Source organism: Bos indicus, chromosome 17 (assembly GCF_029378745.1).
Source record: "Bos indicus isolate NIAB-ARS_2022 breed Sahiwal x Tharparkar chromosome 17, NIAB-ARS_B.indTharparkar_mat_pri_1.0, whole genome shotgun sequence".
NCBI classification, from domain to species: Eukaryota; Metazoa; Chordata; class Mammalia; order Artiodactyla; family Bovidae; genus Bos; species Bos indicus.
In genome coordinates this window covers 42,530,193-42,548,127 of record NC_091776.1, presented here as the reverse complement: position 1 = coordinate 42,548,127, position 17,935 = coordinate 42,530,193, and the positions used below count along the sequence as shown (strand labels likewise).

The following is a 17,935-nucleotide window of genomic DNA, read 5'->3' as shown; positions in this document are numbered from 1 at the left end:
ATTTCAGCCTCATTCAAATAAAATTTTTTTTCCAATTCAACAGAAAATTTACTGTTTTATTTGAGTATCTAAAGTTTTCCCTTTCATCTGAAAAATGATCCTGTGTAAGTAAAACTTTTAAATATTTAAGAGGAAATGAATTCATTCTTTTAAGTGCCATTAAAGACCAACTTAGTTCTAATAAAATTAATGAGATAATTAGTTTAAGTGATGTCACCTGTTTTATCTGATTTCATTTTGCTGGACTAACAATCTATGTACATACTGCTCTTTAACTGTCAATGCTGTATAGGAGTGTCTTTGAATCTTTTCTCTAGAAGTTAATATCTAGGCAAGAAGCGAGAAAACCTAAAACAGACAGACACATACAAAAGCCAGTTGCCAAAGTTTTTAATGCTTATTTAAGATTTATACTTCTTTAGAATGTGAATGAAGCTCTTAGCTTTCAAAGGATATTCATCTACCTCAAAGAGTTTTAAACATACTATTTCATGCAACTAGAAAATGAGACTGTATATGTTCCCTTTAAAATGTTTACTTAACCACAATAAAAGGTTAGATGGATTTCCCAAGTGAACCAAGTTATGATACCTGCTACAATGTGAAAATTTAAACAGACTTTCAACTTAGCTTCCACTCATCTATCATGTTTGACACAAAAGTCAAAAGCCCTTTTTAAGTACTAGTTAAGCCTGACTTAAAAAAAAAATGAGTTTTTCTTTTCTGTAGTAGGAAGATATGAATGAATACACTGAATTGGAGGAAGAAAGGGAAAATAAAGAAACGGAAAGACATGAATGCAGTCTACTCTGGGCTAAAGAAGGACTTTAAATTTAGCATATGTTATTTGAAATTTATGATTCCTACTGCTAGGACTTCAAACTCATCTAAGCTTCATTAAAATAAGTCATGTGACTATAATTGGTGTCATGAATTCATCAAATATTGTGTAGAACACCTAAGCAAAAAAAAAAAAAAGGGGGGGGCGGAGAAAAACAGAGAAAGATCATGCATCAACACACACTTTTGTATAACTTTACTATTATGAAGTTTCCCTCTACAAAATATTTGTAAAGTAAACTTAGCCTTCAGATGCTTTTTCTTTTTGTGACTACTAAGACGATGCATGCATTAGCTTGTCTTTCTAAAGAATGAAGATGTGAAGCTTGTCATCAATGAACACTGTTTTTCTAATACCTATTTTCTTGTTCAGATTCATAAATATTGCAAGTTGTACTAAAAAGGAGAACACTGGTTAAGGAAAAAAACAAAAAAAACAAAAACCATGATCACATTTTACTTTGTCAGTGTTCATTCTTTTAAGACATTCAGCCCATGGAAATTCTATGACTGTATTGCAATCTGAGGGTGGTCTTTCTAAGATGAATGTGGTAACACTGTGATATGTTTATTCTATGGAAAATCTCTTTCGATGTCTAATTAGAAGCTTTTAAACGTTTTACTCCTCGTTCCTTTGTAGAGAGACTCTGGGGAGGGGAGTTGGTTTTGTCTACATAGATGTTATCCCACACCTGCATTTTAGTTTATGTAAAGTTCCAAAAATATACACTGCTTTTCTCACACTTACCGTATGCTTAAAAAGTTAATAGATTTGGCAAACTGCAAAGGGCTTCAATTTGGAAAGTGTTAAATGAATATTTGAAAGATGTGGTTCAATGCTGGGTCTTTTAAATACACCCTAGCCTCTGGCCAAATCTTCACTGAGCACCACATGGAGAGATACAGGCACATGGGCATAGCTGGCGGGGAGATTTGCAGGTTCCCATCCCAAGAACAGCTGTCAAAAAACTCGACCTGAGCTCAGAACCCAGCTGACTCCCTCTGCTTCTTACAGATCCACTCGATAATCTACTCCAAATTTGCTAACAAAGGCTGTATTCAGGGGTGTTGCAGCCAGCCTCACAAATCTCCATCTTCCCGTTCCTGAGCAGGAGGGAAGGGAAGTGCGGTTGGTGAGTTATTCATCAAGATCACATCTTATAAATATGTAACAGCTTTCGGGATCTGGACAAGATTTGGCTGCCTCTGGACAAGATTTCCAATATTGCTGAGAGGAAACCAGGGCTGCTGGCCCAGCAGAATATCATGCTGGGCAAGTCTCAACAGGATCTGCTGAGATGGAAGGTCCTGATCAGAAGGGCTGCAGCTCTAAGGAGGAAAGGGTGGGAATAGGGTTTCTTTCTGAAGAACACATCTGATGCAATCTGCCCCTGTGAGTTGCTCAAATTAACTAAATATTCTGCTTTCTATAGACATTCTACAGACTGTTCTTCCATTTGTAAAAGACCCTAGGTAGATTTTAAAGTATCTGACAGACTGAAACAGATTTTCTGAGGGTATTTTAATTAGCCAGTTGCATTTTCATTTGTGTCTGACAGGGATGCTTTCCAATGTTAATGTTACTAGGAAAGTTAGCGGACCTTAGAGCAAATTCTGTTACCATTATTTCCAATTTCTTGACCATGTGGAATTAAGTTTAATTATCAACACTTTCACTCTTGGAAGGAGATACTCTCATATAGTCAAAAGTGATCATTTCAACATATTTATACAAAGAAAGAATCATCATGGTGTGAGTTCCTTTAGAGCATTATTTTCTTAAAGTGATTCCTATCTTGGAATCTACTAGGTCTGTTTTCTGGGGAGTCATGGTTATTTTTCATAGTATTTAGAAAAGTTTCTAGGCTTAGGAAATGGAAATGGATATAATTCTGATTCAGGAGACATGCTAGACAAAGATTTTAATAGAGCTTTCCCCTTTTCTAGCCTCAAACATGGCTCAGCAGCTATGATAATTTTTGCTGAATCTCTAATTTAATATACACCAAATATTGTTTGAATAAGCAACAATTCCTGTGAAATGTAACAGAGGACTTCATCAACATGATATTTTTGAATTAAAGAAATAACAGGCATTTTCAGCAAAAGCATCTCTTTAAATCTCCCATACCCAGTCAGAAGAGCCTCCTTTTATGTGCATTTTCATTTAATATGTAAATATGCTCAAATATTAAGAACATGGAGCATTTAACTTTATCAAGGAAGAATTTTCAACTCTACTCGTTAGACCGTATGGCAGAAGAATCCGAAACATGAGCTGCTAAGAAAATTAGATGAGGTTCTAACCTGAAGAGAGAGCTTACCTCTGGATTTTCTTCCAAACACAAAATTCTTGCCCAGCAGTTGCAAAGAAGTGGGCCTGTAGAGATCTTCTAAGTCTAACTGCCATCTGTCTGGTTCAAGATACCGAATGAGGTCTTCCAAGGTGCTAAAGGCAGTGACGGCGTTATTCAGGAGGTCCAGTGGCAAGGCTGAGGCGGGCAGCGAGGACGGACTCACAGTTTCTGTGAGCTGCTGAAAGCAAAAGGAAGCCAGTGTCAGGTGGACTCTGCTGCAGAAATGACCACACGTGCCTTCTGGACTCAGGCACAGGGTTAGGTAGTGAGACTATGGCTGAAAACACGGGGAAGCGAAACTTTATTTAACCTCAGTGACCAGTAATAATTGATACTTTGCAAAGACTTCATGTAGATGAACTTGGACGGAGTTTCTGTGGAAGATTTTCAATGGGGAAGACATCCACTTTTGTTAACACAAACCATGGTGGGTGTGGGTACCTGCTGTTACACAAAACAGATGATGCCTCTGTGGTCCAGTTATGGACTTAACAATGGAAGCCTTAAAAGAGTTTATCATTTTTTCCTTTGTTTTCCACTTTTCATCTTCCTCATTCTGGGAAATCACCTGGTGGGTTTATTAATGATTGTCAGAGGAATTAAAACTTTAATATAAAGTGATTGATCCATGAAGAATATGAATAAAATTTAAGTGAAACACCTTTGACATTGGAGAAGAACTTGTTAATCAAGATAGGAAACATCCAAACCATAAAAGAGAGCTTTGATAAATTTGCCTAAAATTTTTAAGTAAGCAGAGTTAAAATACAGACACTGGGAGAATACCTTGGCAAACCACATACCTGCCACAGGATAGAGAAATAAAACAAACTCAATAGAAAATGGGCAAATTCCAGACAAGAAGTTTGAATGGCCACTAGACATCATATACACAAAAGAGATACTATTTCACTTACAGGAGATTGGTGAGCATTTAAAAGAAAGAATTGCCAAGGATGTGAGTGAATTGAAATCTCTCTGGTCTGCCTGCAGAAGTGAGTATTAATTGGTACCACTGCAGTTCATGTAACTGATGTGCACAGGATACTAGAGTTGAAGATGGATCCATTCCATGTCCCTATAATTCAGTTTTAAGGTTATAGCCTTTTATTTGTGCACATGAAGTATGTGTGCAGGAATATCAATTCATCAGTGCTGAAAAGGAGCAAATCAAAACAACCTAAAATGCTCAGGTATAGAACCATGGATTAAAATACACCATTTTAAATGACAAGCATCAAAATAAGGCAATAATTTCAGGAAAAGTTCAAAAGTAATATCCCCTTCCCCAGTTTTTAAAGTGGGCTAAGGGTGAGGTGTGGTAGACCAGAACTGAAATCAAAACAGACAAAATAAATACAGGAACAAATGCTCCACCTCACCTTTAAAGTTTATTTATTTACTTACAGGGGAAGGAAGACGAATAGTATGAAATAAAGCATTTACATTGACTGATGTATTACAGTAAAATCCATAATAACAAAAAGTTGGTAACAATCTAGACTTATGATAGTGGAATAGCTAATAATGTTGCACTCATAATCTGAAATAGTGGGACAGACACTAAAAATGAGGTTCTCTAGTAAGATGCAGAAGCAATCTAAGTGTCCATTGACAGATGAATGGATAAAGAAGATGTGGTACACGTATACAGTGGAATATTACTCAGCCATAAAAAGAACAAAATCCAGCAATGTGGATGGACCTAGAGGTTGTCATACTAAGTGAAATAAGTCAGACAGAGAAAGACAAACGCCATATGATATAATTCATACATGAAATCTAAAAATTGATACAAATGAACTTATTTACAAAACAGAAATAGACTTATAGACAAAGAAAACAAACTTACAGTTACCAAAGAGGATGAAGGATAAATTAGGAGTTTAGGATTAATAGATACATGTTATTATATCTGAACTAGATAAATAATAAGGACCTACTACTATATAGCACAGGAAACTATACTCAATATCCTGCAATAAACCATAACAGAAAAGACTATCTATTGATATATACATTTATGTGTGGTATACATATACATATATATATAATTCACTTTACACTAGAAACTGACATAACAGTGTAAATCAAGCATACTGCAATAAAAATGCAGTCCTCTAGGATTTTTTACTAAGAAATAAATGTCTAAAATGTAGTAAATGATAAGTAATCCAAGCTCTTTAAACTTAGCATTATTTTACCATGATTTCAACCCACATACTTTGAAGCAAAAGAAAACAAAAAATTAAAAATGCCTAAAATGTCAAGAGTATTCATATACAGTTTTAATGAGAACAGGTGATTTTCGTTTCCTTCCTTATAACTGTGTATTTTAAGCATTTTCTATAATAAGTATGGATTCTTTCTGGAGATCAGGTAAAATGATTAACATTTGCTGTAATTAAAAAAAAAAACACTATCATATCAGCTCTTCCTTTTCATCTTCATTACTCAGGTCTCATGCAGAAGCTGAAAACCACGGACTATATTTAGGAGCCTGTAAATCTGTCTCCTTGTCTTCAATCTTCCCTTATTCCTTTTATCCTATGCTGCATAACCCTGGGTTAATCTACCTAAAATAAGCTATCGCCGATCACGGGATGAATCTGGACAAATGCCTAGAGTGATTTCTCATCTGGAGGATAACATCCAAATTCCTTACCCTGTACTCAGGAGCTTCACCACCTGACCCCCACTCACCTTTCCCATCTAATCCTCCACTCATCAAAGACAAGCACATTTTGTCCCAATCAATCTAGTCTTCTTACTGACTGCTGCACATGTCATATTCCTGACCTTGACCTGTACCCTTGCTAATGCTGCTGCCCTGCCCCCATGAGCACAACTCTGTCTTGTGATCTGCACAATAAATCTTGACCATTTATAACCGCCTTCCTTGAAACCCAACTCATCCATGAAAACTCCTCTAGTAACAGAGCCATGGCTGCCCTAAATACAGCAATTGTGTTAATCTGGAAAAGACCCCCTCTCTGGACTATGCTATGGGCACCGGGGTTGAAAAGCAGAAGCTCCACTGTCACTCAGAAAGAAGGACATTCGTTCTCGGGGGCAGACAAGCCTCTGTTGGGACTCGTAGCTTCGTGGGTCCAGAGCTCCTCTTGCCTGTGGTGGTGGTGGTAGTGGGTTTATAAAGGCTGATCAGTAGAAATGAATGTGGCAGTTTTGGTCAACACTGATTTCATTCTTATTTTAAAGATCTACTTTCAAGAATGTCAAAATTCTGGCTAAACTATTAGCACTATGATGTTTTCCATTATTATAACCAACTTTTAAGAGTAAAAACCAAATTTAATATATTTCTCTTTACTACCAGAATTTTTTAATTGTCTAAGAAATGAAAAATTACTTTGGCAGAGTATATTGTGATTTATGGGGTCACAAAGAGTCGGACACGACTGAGTGACTGAACTGAACTGATTGTGATTTATATATAAATAAATAATTATCTAATAAAAGTGTTCATTACTAGGTTAACCAATTTGGTTAATATTGATGTAGTTTATAATGTGAAAAAGTTGATGCCATGTTTTTGAAATATTTCAAACTATCAGCCAAAATGTGTATTACTCAAAGAATAACTGAGTTATGACTCATGACTATGATGATACAAATCAATTGCGTCAATCTACATACAGAGAATAAATGTATAGAAAGCCGACACAAAATGTATCAATATATTATTCATTAAAGTGTCAGGTTATGGATGTATATTTTAGGCAGGATATAGAATTATTTATGCTCTGGAGTTGATTTATTTTGCTTCCAAGTCTGTTGGAAATGTAGTGAATTCCTTCAAGAACAATGAAAAGTCCCAACTAAAATCAGTCCTGCTGAGATAAAGTTTAAAGTAGCTATACAGTTAAAGAAAAACAAAATAGTTCTGTAATGTTGAACAAACAGAATATGCACATCCTGAGTTCAATGAGGTATCTGAATATCAATCCCCTCGAGTGACCAAGGGAACCAAACCACCTGACAAATGTTACTGCATGTAGATACTTGTGCTGTGTCCACACTTTTAAAGATATAAATTAAAATAAGATAATGCTTAAAAAAGATAACCACACACACACATATACATGTAGGCACACGGGGAAGTCCCCATCTAAAGAAGAAAAAAAAAAAGGCGGGGGGGGGAATTAACTTACTTCCCCTTGGATTCAAACATTCAATCCCCCGGACAGAAGAGAGGAAGTGGTGCTTTTCTTTTTTAAGGGCTTTCTCATGACTGTCACCCACCCACTGGTTCAAGGAACATTCAGATTGTTCACTTTTGAGGTTCTGCTTTTCTAAGTAGTCCAAAGGGATTTTCAGAGAAAAGGGGGAGCAGCAGAAAAAAAGAAGTTAGAGGGAAAGATATCTTCTACTGTTTTTAGTCTTTCATTTCTCCTTGAACCAAAAACTCCACTTTCCAGTACAAGCTCAGAGCCTTTCTCCCATTTTAAGTGCCTAGCAAATTCTAACAATACCTCTGCTGTATAAAAACACCTAGAGGAGTGGGGTGGGGAGGTAGGTGTAAGGGAGGCTTAAGAGAGAGGGGACGTATGTATACCTATGGCTGAATCATGCTGATGTATAGCAGAAGTCATCACAATATTATAAAGTAATTATCTTCTAATTAAAAACAAAATTAAAAAAAGACATGATTGAGCAGAGTGGCTTGAATAGTTCCTTTAGCCACTATGGAAACAGACACCTACTTCTAGGCTATGGATCATGCTGAGACTACCCAGTGGATGACAATGGCCAGAAATGGCAAGCAGAGTTTCCTGGTTTCCGTAATGTACTAGCTAAATCAATATCCCTACTTCAATAAGCCAGAAAAGGGCTTTTCTGCTATTAACTGCAGCGTTGCAGGGTAATGTGGTGGAAAACCTAATTCTATTATTGTTGTTCAGTCGCTAAGTCGTGTCCCACTCTTTGGGACTTCATTGACTATAGCATGCCAGGCTCCCCTGTCCTCCACTATCTCCTGGAGTTCGCTCAAATTCACGTTCATTGAGTCGGTGATGCTGTCTAACCATCTCATCCACTGCTGCCTCCTTCTCCATTTGCCTTCAGTCTTTCCCAATGCAGAACTTAATCCTAGCCTAAACCTTTTCGGGCACAGAACTTTGCAAAGGCAGATCGTGAAAGAGGAGAAAAGAGATCTGAAATCTCTGTGCAATGAATTGTCCTGTCCAACCATTTCTAGAATGTCAGGATCATGTGTCATGATCCTACACAAGATGAAGTCTTCTCAGGTCCTCAAAGAAGGTCAGTCTGAGTGGTGACATGATGTGAGCAAAGAGCCTGATGAGGAGTTAGGGAGCCTCTGGTGTACCCCTGGAGCTACTACGTCAGGAGAGGGAATTTCCACAAACACTGTAACCCATGAGAGCCTCAGTTTTCCCCTCTGTAAAGCAGGGCTGCTACACCCAGTGCCTTTAAGTTTCTTTTCTGCCTTTAAATTAAGAATCTTATGTCATTGCAGGATACAGGAGAGTCCGTATTCCCCCCACTCTCGCCAACACCTCCATCTCTTGTCTTCTTGACGATGACCGTCCTAACAGGTGTGAGGTAATAGTTCACTGTGGCTTTGGTATGCACTTCCCAAATGGTGAGTGATGCTCAGCATCTTTTCATGTACTGTTGGCCATTTGTCTGTCTTCTTTGGAAAAATTCCTATTAAACTTCTCTGCCCATCTTAAAGTTGGATTTTTGTATTGTTTCATTGGTTATTGAGTTTCATGAGTTCTCTACACATTTTGTATATCAACACCTTATCCAGTGTCTGGTATGCACATGTTTTATCCCATTTCACAAGTTGCCTTTTGATTGTGAGTACCTTAATGGCAACCCACTCCAGTATTCTTGTCTGGAAAATCCTATGGATGGAGGAACCTGGTAGGCTACATTCCATGGGGTCGCAAAGAGTTGGACACGACTGAGCGACTTCACTTCACTTTTGATGTACAGAAGCTTTTTTTTTAGTTAAAGTCCTACTTGTTTGATTTTTGCTTTTGTTGTTGTGCTTTTTGTGTCATTTCCAAAATATTCTTGTGAACTGTTAGTGAGTATGTAAATTTGTTTAGCCACTACAGAAAACAGTAGGGAAGGTGAGCAAAAAATGAAAAATTGAACTGCCATTTGATCTAGCAATTCTGGGTTCTGGGTTTGAAAGAAGAAGAAATTTGTAGGAAGAAGTCCTTCACAGAACGGGACATTTGGACACAGACATGCACAAAGGAAAGCCCATTTGAAGGCACTGAGAGAAGGTGCCTGTCTACTAGCCAAGGAAAGAGGCCTCGTAAGAAACCAATCTTGCTGACACCTTGATCTCCAACTTCCAGCTTCCAGAACCGTGAGAAAATGAATTTGAAGTTTAAGCCACCCAGCCTGTGGTACTTTGTAATAGCAGCCCTGGCAGACTAAAACACACTGTCATGGAATTCCCGACTTAATATTGATTACAGCAGCAAACAGAGGTTAATGTTATACCATGTCCATTAAGTCATTTAACAAACATTTATTAAAAAGCCCATCACGTGGGCACTGTGAGCAAAACAGACCAAAATTCTCGCTCTTGGGAAGCTTAATGTTTACATGCCAAGTATTCTGTTTCACAGCAGAGACTTTTTCCCTTTGCCAAAACAAAGCCAAACTGAGAATTTGCTATCAAGAATCACATAAGCAACTCAACAATGTTCAAACAAATCCTGGTGAGTGTGGACCATAAAAAGGGAACCTAGTAGGAAAGAACAAATGAAAAACAAATTTATTTCTACTTTCATTATTGAAACATAACAGATAGCCCATGTGTTTGGATGAGGTAAGGCCCACGTGGATGGGTGTTATAAGCTCAAGACAGCAAGTTAGTTCCTCTGTTGACTTCTACAGGTTCATTTAAAAATCAGCATATTGGTGGTTTTGTATTTTGATGGCTACCTTAGATATCTTTTGCATTAATTATCATCTCTTTTTTTCAGAAAAAGAAAAGCTGACTTCCTATTTGGAATAGTACTATCTGAACTGCTTGTAATTCTACGATAAACACTTATCTCAAAAAAAAACAGAGCTTGTCTTTTTATTAGGATTTCTCTGGCGAGCGCCATCTTAAAAATATAACATTGACAATGAACCTTCCTTGGACAAACACACACACACCAATGTTTACCTTGAGTAGCATAGCAACTGCTGCAAACATTTAAGACCTGCAAAGATTTATGCTGCAGTTTTTCTAGCCAGGCATACAGGACATTTCAAACTGATAAGGAGCCTTCACTTCAATCATACCTGACAGGAGTATTAGGAATGCAGTTTAGGTTTTATTGTTGTAGTAATTAAAACACAAAAGAACAACAAAATAATCATCCAGGTAAGGGAAGAGGAAAAAGTACTCAGCCTTTTGCAGCCTTGTGTTACATCATCCAATCTCAGTTACATCACGTCAAGCTGATATATTGAGCACAGGGCTGCCTTTCAAAGAGCTTAAGAAACAGACAGTGCCTGCAGACAAAAATTTATGCCAGGAATGACTGACGGGAGGTGCTGTAAAGACACAAGAATGCTATGGAACAATTCACTTAAACACACTTCTTCCTCCTGCTCATATCTGAATCCATCCCCAAAGTTATCTGCGTTAGGTTTTTAAATTAGTTTTAAGCTAGCAAAGAAAATCAGATGTTTGCATTCATACTCAAGAACAGATGTTTTAATACTGGGTGAGTGATGCAGATTATATATTTAAGTGATAAATCCTCGGGAAAGTGGCCAGTTGCATTCACGTTGAGTTGTAACACTGAGCGGCTCTTACTCAGAGAGCTTGGCCATGGAATAAACCTTCGTTTGTCTACACAGCCAATCCCAGCGACCATCCAGGCTGAAAAGAGAATCATGTTTATCCTCCAGCACTTAAAAGCTGTCATTTCAAGGCTCAAATCTTGCCTTCCTGGTTTCAGGCAAACCCTGAGTTGCAGCTCTGTTCTGCCTGGGCCCAAATATGGAAAAAGAGATGGCTGGCTTTGTTGAAAAGGTAAAAAAAAAAAAGACGAATGTTTATGTTAGAAGCAGTTTCTTACTAAATTAGTGGATGAGACTGTTACTGGCCCCATGTTCCAATCAGTGCAAAAAAACCACCACCTGACTAGACTTGCAATCACAACACCATTATCCCCACTCCTCCTGACCTAAAGTTCCTGGTTTATAGCCACCCCACTTAAAGAGTTTCCACCTCCTGCCAGCACCTCAGAATGGAAGGTCCCCCAGAAACCAGGCCTTCCAAGACAGCTGACTGCAGGCTGGGGAATCAGAACGGGTTTCCACTCCTGAGGTAAAACTGTGGATTAACAGTAACAATCTGGACTGAAAGCTAGGATCCATAGGAAGTTAAATAGCATTTCCACAATGGCATCTGTGGGAAGCCAAAATGAAGGTTTTTTTTTTTTTTTTTTCTACTGCGATCTTAAAAATGATTCCTCTGAATCAAAAAATGTGACAGGCCCTAAAAAGCTGAGACAACATCTAGCAGCTACTAGTGTCTGACAATAAAGTACCATGGGAGTTTCCCCCTAATCTTATTATAGTGAATACTTGTGGATTTGCTTGTTTCCGTTCTCAAGAAAGGACTAACAGAAAGGAACTTTGGATGAAAAAGGAGGCAAGCTAAGAACTGTTAAAAGAAAAACACTCCTTCCATGCAACCCTTGTGCAACTCAAACGAGAATCCTTAAGGCTCTTTCTTACAGAAATTTCCCTTACAAGTCAATATTTATTCAATGTAATATTTAACAGTCATTAAGGGTAACTTGCAGAATGTTTTGTGGGGACCTAGCTGAGAAATGGCATCTCTATTAGTGGATATTTTCAATCATCTGTTCAATAAACTGAATAGTCAGATAAGACCCTCAACCTCATTCAAATATTGGTGGGAAATCATACTTGGGGCAAAAAAAATTAGTCCAGAGTAATTTATTTTAAAATAGCTTAACAACCATGTAGAAAACAGACAGCTAGTGGGAAGCTGCTATATATAGCACAGGGAACTCAACTCAGTGCTCTGTGATGACCTAGAAGGGTGGGAAGTGGGGAAGGGAGGTTCAGGAGGGAGGGGTTGTATGTATACATATAGTTGATTACTGTACAATATAGATTAACATACCACTGTAAAGCAAATATATTCCAATAAAAAATTTTTTAAATGACTTGAAAATATAAAAAGTGTGAGCAAGTAGCTTAGACTGGGGACAGTAATAAGAAGTCCCACTTTGAGGGGAAAATGAGATCATCTAATGGAGGTAATTAGCATGGATGTAAAGTATGAGAAATGTGGTGTTGGAGAAGACTCTTGCGAGTCCCTTGGATTGCAAGGAGATCAAATCAGTCAATTCTAAAGGAAATCACTCCTGAATATTCATTGGAAGCACTGATGCTGAAACTGAAACTACAATACTTTGGTTACCTGACGCTAAAAACTGACTCTTGGAAAAGACCCTGAAGCTGTGAAAGATTGAAGGCAGGAGGCTAAGGGGACGACAGAGGATGAGGTAGTTGGATGTCATCACCGACTCGATGGACATGAGTTTGAGCACGCTTTGGGAGTTAGTGATGGACAGGGAAGTCTGGCATGCAGCAGTCCACGTGGTGGCAAGGAGTTGGACACAACTGAGTGACTGAACTGAACTGAAAGTATGAGGGCCAAGAATGTCACCCCCACCCCTGCAGCACATTTTCTGAGTCCATCTTGACACCTGGCTCCATCCATCCTTCTCACCTGGAGAGATGAGTCTCCTGGGTTGTGCTCCTGGCCGGGTGCTCCTAGTCACCCACCTCTAGGCTTGGACCTCGCCTAACTTCTACCTGTATCCTTCCTTGTGTGACCTCATGGGGCTTTGCACATTTCCTGTGACTTACATGCTAACAGCACCTTCCTCTTGGTAGCCTGCACCTGTGGCTACCGTGGAAAAAGGGACAATCGTGTGGAGTTGTCCTCTGCTCCTCTCTTTTGCCTGCATCCTGCTTCCCACCTTATCTTGGCTCTACTGTCAGACAAGGGTTAGTATCTCTGATAACATGATTTACAGTACGAAATACAGGTTTGGTGTTCATTCTGTTTCTTCAGAGTTCCTAAAACCCTTGCAATTTCTGAGAGCAGTAAGTGTGTCTTTTGCTATGTTAATGCGGTGACTCTTGGCAGCACCTAAGAGGGGTTGATTGCCAGGAGAACCAACCAGGTGACTAGGGGTTTGAGTCTCTTGTCACCTCCCTTCTCCTTTCTCCTCCCCTCCTCCCCACCTCCCCCCACCCTCAGGGAAGGGAGAGGAGCAGAAGGGTGAATGTACTGTCAATGGCCAATGGTTTGATCAATCATGACTATGTAATGAAGCCTCCATGAAAACCCCAAAGGGTGGGGTTCAGATAGCTCTGGGTTGGTGAACATGTGGACATTTTGGGAGAGAGGTGAGCTCAGGGCATGGAAGCCCAGAGGCATTTCCTCATACCTCACCCTGAGCTTCTTTCTATCTGGCTTTTCCTGAGTTTTATCCTTTTATAATAAACTGATCATCTAGTAAGCAAAGTATTTCTCTGAGTTCTGTGAGCCATTATAACAAATTAACAGAATCTGAGGAGAGGATCATGGGGACCTCTGATCTCTGGGCAGTCAAGTCAGAGGACTGGTGACATCTGAACTCACTATTGCTTTCCAAAATGGAGGAAGCTGTTGGAACCTCCCAACTGTAGCTGGTTGGTCAGAAGCCCAGGTGACAGTTTCTGAGGTGGGGAGGGAGGCAGTCTTGTGGGACTGAACTCTTACCCGAGGAATCTGAGTCAAGTGGTAGGTAGTACACCCAGCTTGTGTTGGAGCATTGCTTCCAACACAAAGTTGGTCTCAGGACCAACCACCCCAAAGAGGATCTGACCACTTTTCACCACTTCCATGGCTACCACCCTAATATCCAAGTCACCACGTGTAACAGTCTTCTAGCTGGCCTGCCTGTTTTTGCCTTTCCCTTTGTTGACTGAATTTATACAATTTTACCACAAAGGGTCAAGAGAGTATAGTTAAAATACTATTTAAATTTTACTTTTTCTGAAACATATATCTTTTTTTAAACATTACATTTAAAAAAAAATGGCCTGTTTTGAAAGATGCTATAGATAACCAGTGGAACTCAATGGGAGAGGTCTGTACTGAAATCATAACTTTTGTATAGTTCTTATGTTTTTGAAATCTGCCACTCACACTCCTGCCATACTTCCTTGTATCAGGGGAAAGGCACCCCTTCCTAGCCCTCCCTCAGAGGGTGGATGGTGTAAACCATGGTCTCTGCTTAAAAGCAGGAGAGCCATTCCCACTAGCCCAAGAAAATGGAGCATTTCCATAGATTACACAGTGACTATGTCATTTATGTGAGTGTCTGTAGGGATCACTGTTTAAGGCCTGGATGATATTACTTTTATTAGAAAATTGTAAAAGAATTGAGTTCAGTTCAGTCGCTCAGTCGTGTCCAACTCTTTGCGACCCCATGAATCGCAGCACGCCAGGCCTCCCTGTCCCTCACCAACTCGTGGAGTTCACTCAGACTCACATCCATTGAGTCAGTGGTGCCATCCAGCCATCTCATCCTCTGTCGTCCCCTTCTCCTCCTGCCCCCAATCCCTCCCAGCATCAGAGTCTTTCCAATCAGTCAACTCTTCGCATGAGCTGGCCAAAGTACTGGAGTTTCAGCTTCAGCATCATTTCTCGCAAAGAAATCCCAGGGCTCATCTTCTTCAGAATGGACTGGTTGGATCGCCTTGCAGTCCAAGGGACTCTCAAGAGTGTTCTCCAACACCACAGTTCAAAAGCATCAATTCTTCGGCACTCAGCTTCCTTCACAGTCCAACTCTCACATCCATACATGACCACTGGAAAAACCATAGCCTTGACTAGACGGACCTTTGTTGGCAAAGTAATGTCTCTGCTTTTCAATATGCTATCTAGGTTGGTCATAACTTTCCTTCCAAGGAGTAAGCGTCTTTTAATTTCATGGCTGCAGTCACCATCTGCAGTGATTTTGGAGCCCCCAAAAATAAAGTCTGACATTGTTTCCACTGTTTCCCCATCTATTTCCCATGAAGTGATGGGACCAGATGCCATGATCTTCGTTTCTGAATGTTGAGTTTTAAGCCAACCTTTTCACTCTCCCGTTTCACTTTCATCAAGAGGCTTTTTAGTTCCTCTTCACTTTCTGCCGTAAGGGTGGTGTCATCTGCATATCTGAGGTTATTGATATTTCTCCTGGCAATCTTGATTCCAGCTTGTGCTTCTTCCAGCCCAGTGTTTCTCATGATGTACTCTGCATATAAGTTATTTAAGCAGGGTGAAAATATACAGCCTTGACATACCCTTTTCCTATTTGGAACCAGTCTGTTGTTCCATGTCCAGTTCTAACTGTTGCTTCCTGACCTGCATACAGATTTCTCAAGAGGCAGGTCAGGTGGTCTGGTATTCCCATTTCTTTCAGAATTTTCCATAGTTTATTGTGATCCACAGTCAAAGGCTTTGGCATAGTCAATATAACAGAAATAGATGTTTTTATGGAACTGTCTTGCTGTTTCCATGATCCAGTGGATGATGGCAATTTGATCTCTGGTTCCTCTGCCTTTTCTAAAACCAGCTTGAACATCTGGAAGTTCACAGTTCACGTATTGCTGAAGCCTGGCTTGGAGAATTTTGAGCATTACTTTACTAGCGTGTGAGATGAGTGCAATTGTGTGGTAGTTTGAGCATTCCTTGGCATTGTCTTTCTTTGGGATTGGAATGAAAACTGACTTTTTCCAGTCCTGTGGCCACTGCTGAGTTTCCCAAATTTGCTGGCATTGAAAGAATTGAGAATTGAGTAAAATAGTATAATTGAAAATTTTAATAAACAATTGAGCTATTGTACAGACTTAAGGAATTATCACATACATTTTTAATTGTACATTTTGTTGGCCCTGTTTTGTCAGTTTTACTCAACATCAATTACTTTTAAAAGTCTAGTTCCTGATTTATGCTGTTTTGTGTTGCATGGAGTGAGTGATTTAGCTATTTAGTCCATGTTCATTGACACCAGGCTCAATATCCTTACAACACTGACAGGGCACATCAGAGCCTGCCCTAACCCACAGGGAACATCCTTGTTCTAACTTTTTTATATTAAGTAGCTGTTTTAGTGGCATTTAGAGCAACAAGTTCAGTAAATGCAAGTCTGGGTATGTTCATGGCTATGAATAACTCTATGCTGAAAAACTTGAAAAAAGTATAATAATGTTCATAACTAACATCTCTAGTTTCAGTTTTCTGAATTCAAATTGCTTGTCTAAAAAGTCTTGCTATGAAATGAAACAAACAGGAAACCCATGAAAAATGAAAAATTTCACTCATCAGGCCTACTGTGTACCTGAATTTTAACAACAGTATATAACAGTGTATTAAAACAAATTTCTATAAAATAACAAGCCAGCTATGGAGGAAAATACAAAGGACAATTATTTTATGGAGTGTGAGGCCATTTTTCTTTTACATTATCACTCTGTGATACACCTGAGAGTGAGTGTTAGTCACTCAGTCATGTCTGATTCTTTGCGCTCCCTTGGACTGTAGCCTGACAGTCTCCTCTGTCCACGGAATTCTCCAGGCAAGAATACTGGAGTGGGTAGCCATTCCCTTCTCCAAGGAATCTTCCCAATCCAGGGATCAAACCTGTGTTTCCCGCACTGTGGGCAGATTCTTTACTACTGAACTACCAGGAAAGCCAATGATACAAAGTCTTCCATGACTGTCCACACCTGCCAACACTTTCAAAAAATAAAGGTAAAAGCAGTTACACATTCTTTCTTTCACACCAGTCACTGCACTAAGATGAAACTGTGTTACATGGAATCTGTCAAAAAAAATCATGCAAGGTGGGGAAAAAAAGATAACATTTTTGTGAAAAGTTGCTACTGTTATTCCTAAACACAGCTGAAATATCTTTTCTTTCTGTTGATGTCAGTGAGACATGGCTTTGAAAACGGGCAGATAAAACTAACACTGCCCTGCAAACTGTACTATATGATACAGGTGCTTGGCAGGGGTGATGGAGAAGAACAGCCACTGAGCTCCTGATGGACAAACCATTGTTCCCTGGGTAAGGACTGCAACACTTTTCAAAAACTAAGTGCCTTGAGAGCACGTGTGTATTTCCAATCAGAAAACAAGAGGCCTAATGAACAAAAAGAATTTGAAGACAGAGAAGAATTCATATCCACTGTAGGTAGAGAGTGACAGAGAATACCCTTCCCATAAACTGTATGGAAATAAAGTATAAGAGCATCTCTGGAGGACAGTTGGATGATATTTTCAACAAGCCTTAAAAATGCCTGTTTTCTAAAATCTTATAAATTTATGTTCAGAAGTTTATCCTAAGGAAATAATCAGAGGTACAATTCAAGAATATTGATTGCAGCAATATGATTAGAGGAAGTAAAATTAAAATAAAAAATGTTGATAAAAAAAGTTAAAAAAATGTTCATAAAGCGAAGATTGTTAAAAATGTGATTATACCATTTGTGTATACAGTAGTCTATCGTACTGTTAATTTTTCAGTGTGGGTAGCACAATGTAGAAATGAGCCCTGACAGCATGGGGCTATGACAGGCCTTGTGAGCTAAGCCGTAAAACAAAAAAGAATTGACATCACAAACAGTCTGAGACTGGAAAACAGCCAGCC

General features: G+C 39.1%; 1 protein-coding gene across 2 annotated transcripts in view; it reads right to left on the bottom strand.

The window, feature by feature from the left end:
* PDGFC (platelet derived growth factor C) overlaps positions 1 to 17,935 on the bottom strand; it is a 252,731-nt gene that overhangs the window by 12,783 nt on the left and 222,013 nt on the right. Inside the window, exon 4 of one of the 2 annotated variants that reach the window (XM_019977839.2) lies at positions 3,165 to 3,375. In XM_019977839.2, coding sequence (XP_019833398.2) covers positions 3,165 to 3,375 — 211 coding nt within the window. The remainder of the gene's footprint in view (positions 1 to 3,164; positions 3,376 to 17,935) is intronic. The other variant, XM_019977840.2, reaches the window with a different exon arrangement.